Source organism: Cebus imitator, unplaced genomic scaffold (genome assembly GCF_001604975.1).
Source record: "Cebus imitator isolate Cc_AM_T3 unplaced genomic scaffold, Cebus_imitator-1.0 Scaffold70, whole genome shotgun sequence".
NCBI lineage: Eukaryota > Metazoa > Chordata > Mammalia > Primates > Cebidae > Cebus > Cebus imitator.
The window spans coordinates 5,461,742-5,473,196 of NW_016107385.1; the positions used below are offsets into that span (position 1 = coordinate 5,461,742).

General features: G+C 34.1%; 1 protein-coding gene across 4 annotated transcripts in view; it reads right to left on the reverse strand.

Moving 5' to 3' along the window:
- The window catches only part of KIAA0586 (KIAA0586 ortholog), a 122,112-nt gene that overhangs the window by 84,723 nt on the left and 25,934 nt on the right, over positions 1-11,455 (reverse strand). For all 4 annotated transcript variants that reach the window (XM_017531046.2, XM_017531045.2, XM_017531047.2 and 1 more), the window contains exons 8-14: positions 10,063-10,230; positions 7,852-7,975; positions 4,584-4,716; positions 3,416-3,636; positions 2,860-2,932; positions 1,372-1,599; positions 263-437 (exon numbers count right to left, since the gene is read on the reverse strand). In XM_017531046.2, the coding sequence (XP_017386535.1) occupies positions 263-437; positions 1,372-1,599; positions 2,860-2,932; positions 3,416-3,636; positions 4,584-4,716; positions 7,852-7,975; positions 10,063-10,230 (1,122 nt within the window). The remainder of the gene's footprint in view (positions 1-262; positions 438-1,371; positions 1,600-2,859; positions 2,933-3,415; positions 3,637-4,583; positions 4,717-7,851; positions 7,976-10,062; positions 10,231-11,455) is intronic.

Consider the following 11,455-nt stretch of genomic DNA (forward strand, 5'->3'; position numbering starts at 1 on the left):
CCTAAATAAAACTTTTATCATGCTTTTTCTGAAGATGCCATTTAATCCTACATTTCTTCCCAATTATTCCTATCTTGTGTATGATTTTTAAGTTTCAGCCTATTTCTTCCTACCTCTGCTAAAAGGAATTATTTTTCATCCCCAAGCATTATATAATTTTAATTGCATTTATAAGTAATAAATAAAAAGCAAAAAGAAACTATACATGTTAAACTGATACTACTAAGAAGTGAGAGTAAACACAAAAAATGAGATTCCTTACCTTTAACTCGTTCTATTACTTTTGGTCTCTGTGGTTTGGACTTAGGAGATGGAGAATTAAATCTGAGATATGGTCCTTTTTTAAGAGTGCTTCGATGGCCCTGATAAACTGGCTTTCCATAGACTTGTAACATATAATCTTCATCTTGAATTACCGTGGATGCTTTCAAAAGTCCCTATGTGTATAAAGTTATTCAACTCACCATGAAAGTAGTCATCAAACATTTATCTCATTTTTCTAAAGCCACTTTTGCTAGCTTAAGTACTATAATAAGAATGATCAGGTCAAAAATAACCTCTATTTTAACAGCCCTTAAATTCTAGATATAGATTTCAAGCATTAGTTTGAAAAGCTTTAAATATAAAAATCATCCTCCTAAGAAACATGAAAATTTTTACCTTACTAAGTGTATTTTCAGCACCAAAGAGAAACATTTAAACACATTTTACATATTTATTATATTCAAGTACAATAAAAATACAATAACCTTAACTTTTAAATAATTTTGCATATTCCTGAACCCACATTCAACCATAATCTAAATGTCACAGAAAGGTAGCATTTACTGAGCATCTACTAAGTACCAAGGATTGAATTAGATACTTTGCTGATCTTCTCAACAATCCATATTTGGCACTAAGAAAGTTGCCTAGTTAGAGCACTCAAAAAAACTTCCTCCATACGATCTAGTACCATAGCTTGCATATACTAGGCACTAAACATGCATTTGTTACACTGAAAAAATAAACTATACACACACATGCACACACACACACACACACACACACACACAAATGAAACACAATTTTGAGTACCATCAACTAAAGAATCCAGTTTTTGGTCTAGATGATCTCTAGATACACCTGCTATAACTACAAAACTATGATACCAGGGTGTGAGGTCTCAGAAGAAAGGAACTATCTATTTCGTTCAGTGCTTTTCACATTATAAATCCAAAACTCTAAATATCAATAGTGTAAAAATAGCCTGCATTTGTATAGTCCTTCATATTTTAAAACACCATCACATTTGCTTCATTAATTATCTCTTACAGGAAATGATCGATTTTAACACAACAATTATGTTAAAAGAACAGATTAGGATCTTACTTCTTTTCTCTCTTTCTGTGTACTTGCAGCAGGCATGCCCCTCATAGGTAGATTTCTAAAATGCTCTTCTATTTGCTTTTGGGAATGTTTTCTTGGAATTACAGATTTGTTTACAGTTTTATCTTGTGTGTTGGTTCTAATATCTTTAGTCATATTGTGAGCTTTCTTGGTCCTCTGATTCTTCTGATCAAATCTTTTTTGTTCATAATCTGTTCTTGACAGTTCATCCTTAATATAACCAAAGTTAAAATTACTTAAAATACATCCAAATAGTAATGCTTTCACATCAGAAAGTATTAGAATTTATTTTTTGCTGTTATGTAAATACAGTTTAGCAGTTTTAAATGTGTTAAAAATAAAGGATATTGGCTTTATTGGATATATAAAAATAAAAGTTCTCTGGAAAAATAAATAAAACCCTAAAAAGACTAGTATCTTTTGAAGCAGGGGAAATGGGAAATAATAGAAGGGTTTCAGGGGTAGGAGGACAACTCTGAGTGACAAATCTTTTTACACTTTTTGATGCTTGAACCAAATGAATTTTGTTAACAATTTAAAAAGTAAAACATACGTTTCAAAAAAAGCAAACAATTTTGTAACAAAACTCTGAGGTAAATATAAATTAAAATTATGTGGAAGTTTAAACAATCATATTTTACATGGAATTCATGGCAAAAGAGTGAGATATACTGCCAGTTGACTGCAGAGCCAAAACTCGATTCCAAATCTTCTTAGTTCAACATTTTTGTGTGTGTGCATCTTATAGTACCTAAAATAAATTTTTCATACCTTCATTAGAAATATATATTCTTAAACAACAAAGTTTCAAAATGTATTTCTGTGTTTATTGCTGTGAAACAGTGCTGATGCTTCAGCTTGCTACCATTGTGAGTAGCATATAAGCACATCTACAGTATAAAAAAAAAAAAACACACCTTGCACTCATCTTAACCTGTGTAGTTCAGCTCACTCAAATATATAAAATTTTTAAATTTCCTAAGAAAGATAATTCCAAGACCTTCACAATGCTGGATGTTTGAAGATGTACATTCCTATTGTGGATGTGAGAAAGAGGCTGTTTTTCCATCTGGAACTGAATTCTGTAAACTTAGTAAATCTAGCTTTTTTTTTTTCTCTTTGCACAACTCTGGTATTTTCACTTTGGCGAGCCAATGTTTCTAAATCTGCTGTTTTAAAATATCTTTGCAAGTATAATTCTTTTTCCAAAGACTTTTGCTAAATTTTCTTTCAGATTATTCATGTTTTATTGTCCAACAATTTGCCAAATTAAGAGCCGTAATAGAATTTGAGATAAAGTACTTGTTAAAACTAAACTTATTACTAAGTAAATATAAAGAGTGACAGTAAAATTAAAAATTATAAGTGGATTTTCATATAAGAAATATTTTGAAAACAAGTGTAACGCCTATAAATTGGAATCAATGTTATCTTCTGAGAATTCACTTATCAGTTTTTTCCAAGACATACCTGAATTTCTGCAGAAATAGTTTTAATCCACTCATCCACTGTCCTTCTGATCCTAATTTTCTCTGACATCTCTCTATAAAAGAGAAAAAGGAATTTTCTCAAATTAGCAGTTAATGTCCTGAGCAGGACTTGGATCAGATCTAACTCTTATCTAGTTGTGAGCCTACTAGCCTAATAACCTTCATCTGAAAAGGAAAGGATTTTAGGAAAGTAGGACAGGGGCCTAATATCCTTCATCTGAAAAGAAAAACCAATGGTACTAGTTTTCATCAAATATTTGAAGCATAAATGTTTGAAAAACACATGTAGATCCAAGAAGATATATACCAAAGAAAGAAAAAGCTAAAAGAAAAATTTCCACCAGAAAACAGTAGTACCACCATGTGTATATCCAAATTCCAACTTTATAATAAGTTCTACAACTTGAAAGGCAATAAAGAACCTTTTAAAAAAAAAAAAAACTAAAACATTTTAAGCAAAATAAAGTGCTTAGAAAAAATTTAAGAAGTAGAACTGTCAGCCTCATAAATAATCTCAGATGCCAACATCCTCTTACCTGTTGGTAGATAAAGCATTGATAAGTGAATACATGGCAGCTCCATCTTTTGCACGAATAATAGCTTCCAGGTTTTCTTCAAGTACTTTTTTATTGTTTTGTATTCCTCTCAAAATCTTCTCAGCATCTTTCAATACAGATCTTGTTGTATTGGTTGTTTGAAGCTTAACAGAATTCTGTGGAAGATCTGCAAGCTTCAACATACTCAGAGATTCTTTTGGCTTAAAAGAAAAAAAGACCAAAAGTTACTAAACTCACACTGATTCTTTTAATCAAAACAAGGGCTATCACTATCATTGGGGCCATACATTATGCCAATATATTCTAAGGACTCAGTTTGTCAAATTGAAGACTTACAAAAGAATACTTGGCAATCAAAGTGCTTTTCCTCCATTTAGAAATACTAATGTGGGCCGAGAACAGTGGCTCACACCTGTAATCCCAGCATTTTGGGAGGCTGAGGCAGGTGGATCACCTGTAGTCAGGAGTTCGAGACCAGCGTGGCCAACATGGTAAAACCCTGTCTCTACTAAAAAACACAAAAATCAGCCGAGCGTTGTGGCACATGCTTGTAATCCCAGCTACTCGGGAGGCTGAGGTAGGACCACTTGAACCTGGGAGGCACAGAGTGCAGTAAGCTTAGATCGTGCCACTGACCTCAAGCCTGGGTGATGGAGAGAGACTCTGTCCCCTCCAAAAAAAAAGAAAAAAGAAAGGAAATCCTAAGGTGAATGTCAAATAAAATAGAGGTGGGAAATCCATAGCAGTGTTGAGTAGTCCAGAGACCAAAAATAGCTCTCTCTGCTGAAGAAAGCTAAAACGAAATAAAAGCAAGATGGCTGTTTATGTACGGAATGTATGGCAGACATTGTGGATTGGATAAATGAGGTCTATTCATTCACGGGTCTCTTTTCCCCTTCCTCCATTTCTAACAGAAGCTAGGAAGTCAGAAGTGGCTACATGGCTCAGTCCTGGTCAAGGGGCGATAAGTAGAAATCACTTGGTGAAGGCCTTTGGAAATATTTTGTAAATGGAACAGACATGGCTAATATGTCTTTTTCAGTGCTTTTTCTTCATCCTTCCTCCTAATTTCTATCTTTATAACTTTTTTATTCCTTTTAATTTTTATCTTAACCAATTATAAATGTTAAGACCATTCCCATTTTACCTGAACCATGCCATTTGTTTCTTTCTTCTTTTGGACAAGGTCATGAAGAACATCATCAGACTTCTGCACAGTCACTTTAGCTGTTCCTAGCTCTTCATAGGAAGGAAATCTTTCAGAAGGTAGAGTTTCAATGCTATAAAAGATTTTTTTTAAGTTTCCTAAATTGTTGTAAATTCAGTAAACATTTCATTACCCATGTCTTTGATACAGTCTTAACTATACATTACTAAGTGGTATCCTATTAAAATTGTACAAGGGAATTAATCAGTTATGTGACTAAACACATGAAACAGAAAATCACAAGAGACAAAATCCATCTAACCAGAAAAGTTTAGACATAGCAAAAAGGAGCAGGAAAAGGTTATGCTTTCAAGAATTAACATCTAGAAGCACTTCTAGATTGGTGGAGTAAGAACTTCTGAAAATCTGCTGCTCTGTAAGCATAATGAGAACCCTAGCAAAAATCATCAAAATCAAATTTTGCTAACCTCTGGAAATTAAAGACTTACAACAACCTGAGGGGCATTTATTCAGGAAAAATGGCTGACTCTAGGTAAGAACAGCAAGCTTTACAGGATTTTTTTAACTTGCCTATCCAATTCTGTGGTGGCCTTGAAAACCAACAGCCTCACAACCACTAAAGAGAGTAGGATGGCTTGGAGCTCTCCCAAAAGTCTCATTCACAGTGTTTGTCTTTATTTGATCTGATTCACAGCTAGATCAGCGAGAAACTATACCCAGGGCATTTTTCAAAAACACTGGTAATTGTTTAACATCTCAGCAGCCTGAGTTTGTGATACTAGTTGGGGCAAACAAGATTGTGGTCAGTAAATCTTAAAAATCTAGGTAATAAGATGTCCGTGGTGGAGCTTTGAAAAGCTCCAACATATTCCTGGGAATTTAGAAGGCCATGCCTTCTAGTCCACATGCAGGGTTATATACATGCCCAGGAGAGACCTGGGAAGATCCTAATCACTCACTTCTAGCTGACCTTGATGCTCTGTACAAGTTAAGAAGTGAAGGCTAAAATAGGCTCATAATCTGCCAGGCACTGGAGGCATGTTCTACCTCATGCATACACACACACACACACACACACACACACACACACAAAATCCATGGCAAAGAGAAGGAGACTTATCAGTTCAAGGCAATTAAGGAAATCTCTTTCCTATCATTAGTAGACTAAGCTAACAAAACAGAGACTTCAGTGGGTGTATGTGACAAAGAATACAGACTTCACAGAATTAGTCCAGGAAAGTCACTAAACAAACAGCAACAATAACTAGCAACAACAATAAACTCTGGGAAGTGAAAAAAATCTAATTTCCAGAGTTGCCACACTGTATTATGTAAAATGCCCAGTTTTCAACAAAAATTTATGAGACGTACAAAGAAACAGGAAAGTAAACCCAAACACAGAAAAAAGTACAGTCAAAAGAAACTTCCCTTGAGGAATCCCAGATATTAGATGTACTAGGCAAAGACTATAAATCAGCTATTACTAAAAGAAACGAGTTTAAAAGTTAAAGGAAAGTTTAAGAATAAAGTCTGGCTAAATATAGAATGATCAATAAGGAGATAGAAAATATTTTTTAAAAAGACAAATTCTGCAGTTGAAATGTAAATTCACTAGAGGGGATCAACACCATATTTGAGTTGGCAGAAGAAATAATCAACAAACTTGAAGACAGGTTAATTGAGAATATCCGGTCTCAGAAATGGAAAGAAAAATAGATGAAGAAAAATTAACAGTCTTAGAGACCTATGGGACACCATCAAGCACACCAACATACAACTCCTCATCAGAAACCATAGAGTCCAAAAGGCAGTCAGATGACACACTCAGAAAGCTGAAAAAGAACATCTACCAAAAATGCTATATGTAGTAAGGCTATCCTTCAAAAGTGAAGGAGGGGACACCAGGGGTGTGTGTACAGAGAGAGATGATCATGTGAAGAGACAGTAAGAGGGAGGCCACCTGTAGGCCAAGAAGAGAGGCCTCAAAGGAAACCAGCCCAGCGAGCACCTTGATCTTGAACTTTCAGCTTCCACAACTATGAGAAACCAAATTTCTGTTTAAACAAGAAAAAGTGAAAAAGAAATTAAGACAGTACCAGATAAACGAAAACTGAAATAATTCATTGTTAACAGACCTATCCTATACGAAATGTTAGCAGGAGTCCTTCAGGGTGGGATAAAAGGATATTAGACTAACTTGAATCCATATGAAGAAACAGGGTACTAGTAAAGATGAACTATATAGGTAAATATAAAAGCCAGCATACATATTTTTATTTGTATCTCTTTTCTTTTCTATCTGACTTCAAAGACAGCTGCATCAAATACTAATTACCAAGCTATATAGATGGGCTCATAATGTATAAATATGTAATATGTATGATAATAATAGAGGAAAGAAAAATGGAGGGAACAGAGCTTTACTGAAGCAAAGCTTTTCAGTACTACTGAAATTAAATCACTATTAATCCAAATTAGATAGTTTTAAATTAATATGTTAATTATAATTCCTAGAGTGACCACTAAGAAAATAACTAAAAAAAAATAGCAAAGGAAATGACAAAATAATTAAACCGGTGCAACTAGAAAATGTCTAATACAAAAGAAGCCACTAAGAGAGGAACAGTGAAACTAAAAGACCTAAGGCATACAGAAAGCAACATGGTAGACATAAATCCTACCTTATCAGTAATTACATTAAATGTAAATAGACTAAAAATGTATAATATCTCTGCAAAAAATTACTCAATATATGGCTCCTTTAGTTTTTATTACAGTAGTTTTAAAGATGTTGAAGATAAATATAACTATCATGGCCCAGATTTGATTTTTTTTTTAACTTATTACGTAAATTTCAAATAAACACAAAAATAGAGAAAATACTAAAATGAACCTCATATACCCTAACTACAACAATCATTAATTCATGGTTAGCCTCATTTTATCTATACTCCTAACCTACTTGTCCCTACCCTATAGTGGATTCTTTTTGAAACAAATTCCAGATATCATTTAATCAGAAATGAATAATCTGCATACATTAGAAATTAATAATCTGCATTTTGAAAAAAATTAGATATTCATTTCATAGTAATATTATAGAAAGAGGGAAGATATATTAGCATCAGAAAATAGTAACTAAATCTAAGATAAATTTAAGAAGCAATGCTTTAATTTATTAAAAGTCCCAAAGAAAATGTGAAAAATCTGAACAAAGCTCTTTTCAACCTAGTTTTCATTCCAATACCTGTCTGTTTTCTCAAGATTCCATCCTATTTTTGACCTAGTTAGTGAGGTGGTGTTTGATGATTCACTTTTTCTTGTCAAACAATCATTAGTATTCAAAATTTGCTCCAATAGTCTTACATTTCCTGAAATAGAAGAGATATAGTATCATTTTCCAAATACTAATTCATTTCTCTTTTATATGATATCTCATATATTTGTATTCTGGCCTAAGTTAGTTTCTTATGATGACTATCTACTCAATTTATAGCCTACAGTGTATCCTACAATGTAGGCTATAAATATACTTATCAAATAAAACTAAATATTTATACCTCATAAAAACTATACCACAGGCTGGGTGCAGTGGCTCACGCCTATAATCTCAGCACTATGGGAGGCCAAGGTGGGTGGATCACCTGAGGTCAGGAGTTCAAGACAAGCCTGACCAACATGGAGAAATCCCATCTCTACTAAAAATACAAACATTAGCTGGGCATGGTGGTGCATGCCTGTAATCCCAGCTACTCGGGAGGCTAAGGCAGGAGAATCGCTTGAACCTGGGAGACGGAGGTTGCAGTAAGCCGAGATCGCACCATTGCACTCCAGCCTAGGCAACAAGAACGAAACTCTGTCTCAAAAAAAACCCAAAAAACAAAAAACTATATCACAACAATATTAACTCATGGCTAGCCTCATTTTATCTATACTCCCAACCTACTTGTGGCTCATGCCTGCAATCTCAGCACTTTGGGAAGCTGATTGAGGCCAGGAGTTTGAGACCAGCCTGTCTCTATAAAAATAAATAAATAAACAAAGAAGTCTGAATTCACAGAAAAAACCCTAAATTTATTTTCATCACAGAAAAAAAGGAATTTGAGTGAGAAGTGTCATCATCACAAAGTCCAGCAAAACAGAAGATTTTTATAAATGTAAAGATGAGATTTATCTATTTCTTCAAAGTACCAATTAAGTGGATCTATCCTTTAGCCTTGTTTGTATGTAGTAAGACTACATAATAATTTTTGTTGAGAGACTGCCTTCTTTATCAAAGATTTTATTATCTTCTGACTTTCTTAAAATTCTTTAAATGTGCCTAAGACAAGACTTGCATGCATTTAAATGATTCCAAGAAAAAAAGCATTTAGTTTAATATTTCATTTACTTTTGTTAGAAGGGGTATATTTTAAGACTCAGTAACACACTATTTTTCTTTTTCTTTTTTATTTCTGTAGATTTTTGGGGAACAGGTGGTATTTGGTTACATGAGTAAGTTCTTTAGTGGTGATATGGGAGATTTCAATGCACCCATCACCTGCGCAGTATAAACTGAACCCAATTTGTAGTCTTTTATCCCTCATCCCCTTCCCACCCTTTTCCCACAAGTCCCCAAAGTCCTTTGTATCATTCTTATGCCTTTGCATTCTCATAGCTTAGCTCCCATTTATGAGTGAAAACATAAGATGTTTGGTTAATACACTATTACTTGTGGTCCCTTATAAAAGTTGTTGTTCTGTATTAAAAAGTTCACCTATTAGCACTTTTTCTAAGTAAACATGGTAATAGATGTTAAGTTTCTCTATGTTTTATTATTAAAATCCACACCTAAAAACAATATGAGGAAACATACTCTAAAAATGATTAGCCTTACCTTCAGCAAAGCATTTTTTTTTAATTTATTTATTAATAACAAAACCTGGCCAGGCACAGTGGCTCACATCTGTAATCCCAGCACTTTGGGAGGCTGAGGCAGGCAGATCGCTTGAGCCCAGGAGATTGTGACCAGCCTGGGCAACATAGCAAAACCTTATCTCTATGAAAAATACAAAAATTAGCCTGGTGTAGTGGCATGCACCTGTTGTCCCAGCTACTCAGGAGGCTGAAGTTGGAAGATCAACTGACTCTGGGGAGGTAGAGGTTACAGTGAGTCATGATCACACCACTGTACTCCAGTCTGGATGACAGGGTGATACCTTGTCTCACAAAAAATAAATAAAAATTAACAAAACTTGTTCATTACAGGTTTAAGTAATAACCTGTAAGAGATAGAATAACTATAAACATATACCTCCAATTACTTTTACGAAGAACCTAAAGAAGCTTGATTTTCCCAGAAAGTATCATTTAAAGTAAAATATTACAAATAGAGATCCCAATTTAGTTACGACTAGGCACAAAAAAATCTCATGAAAATTTCCTAATTTGGGATAGGTCTAGTAAAAGTCTCTATTACCTCTGTGACATGACACTTCCATATTTTCTTTTTCTTCCAAAAGATTTTCCCTCTTTGATAGTTCATCATCCCTTGAAACAGGTATAGGAGCAAATCTGCGAGGTGCTGGTGTCTCCAAAGGAGATTTCTGTTTATCAAAACTCTTATCTTCAATTTCTTTTAAAGGTACTTTAACAGAAAATTTTTTTTTAAATTAGCTTGCTTTTAAGAAACTTTTAAAATAATTGCATATTACTCTTTCCTACAGGTTAAAAATAAAGCCAAAAGGCCGGGTGCGGTGGCTCACGCCTGTAATCCCAGCACTTTGGGAGGCCCAGGCGGGTGGATCACGAGGTCAAGAGATCAAGACCATCCTGGTCAACACAGTAAAACCCCGTCTCTACTAAAACTACCAAAAATTAGCTAGGCATGGTGGCGTATGCCTGTAATCCCAGCTACTCAGGAGGCTGAGGCAGGGGAATTGCCTGAACCCAGGAGGCAGAGGTTGCGGTGAGCCGAGATCACGCCATTGCACTCCCGCCTGGGTAACAAGAGCGAAACTCCGTCTAAAAAAAATTAAAAAATAAAAAATAAAAATAAAGCCAAAATTATAAATAACAAATTATTAACAAGTGTAGAGAAATAACTTTGTCCCCATTAAAAATCAAAAGAAATGAAGACAACATACATTTTATACTTGCATCTAGTAAACAAGAATCAATATGATAATATTCAGAACTATTGAAGCTGTGATGAAACTGGGAGAGTCAGACACTTCTCATGGCAGTGAAAACTGATAAACCATCTGGCAATAAGTATAGGAAGAATTCAAGTTTTATATACTTTAACCTTAATCTTACTCTTGTGAAATTATTCTAAGAAAATAATATAAAAGAAAGAAAATGTGCTTTAAATATGATGATGTTTATTACAGTATTATTTATGAAGATGAAAACCTGAAAACTGCCTGAGTAGCCAAAACAGGATAATGGTCAAGTAGACTGTGAAACAGTTATTCAATAGATCACCTTTAGTCATTACAAATTAAAATTATGAAGACAACTAACTATATAAAATATGGAAAATCCTTTTATGTGCTAGTAAAAAAGCTGTATAAAATGCTACAACTATGTAAACATGATATATGCCCAAGAAAAAGCATAGAAAAATTAAAACTTTAACTTACTGAACTTTTAATTTACTCATTTTTTCTTTTGTTACTGTAACTTATATATACAAAGAAATAAATTCAGTTTACAATCAATAAAATAGACACCTTTTTCATAAAAAATCATGCTTAAGGCCGGGCACGGTGGCTCAAGCCTGTAATCCCAGCACTTTGGGAGGCCGAGGCGGGTGGATCACGAGGTCAAGAGATCGAGACCATCCTGGTCAACATGGTGAAACCCCGTCT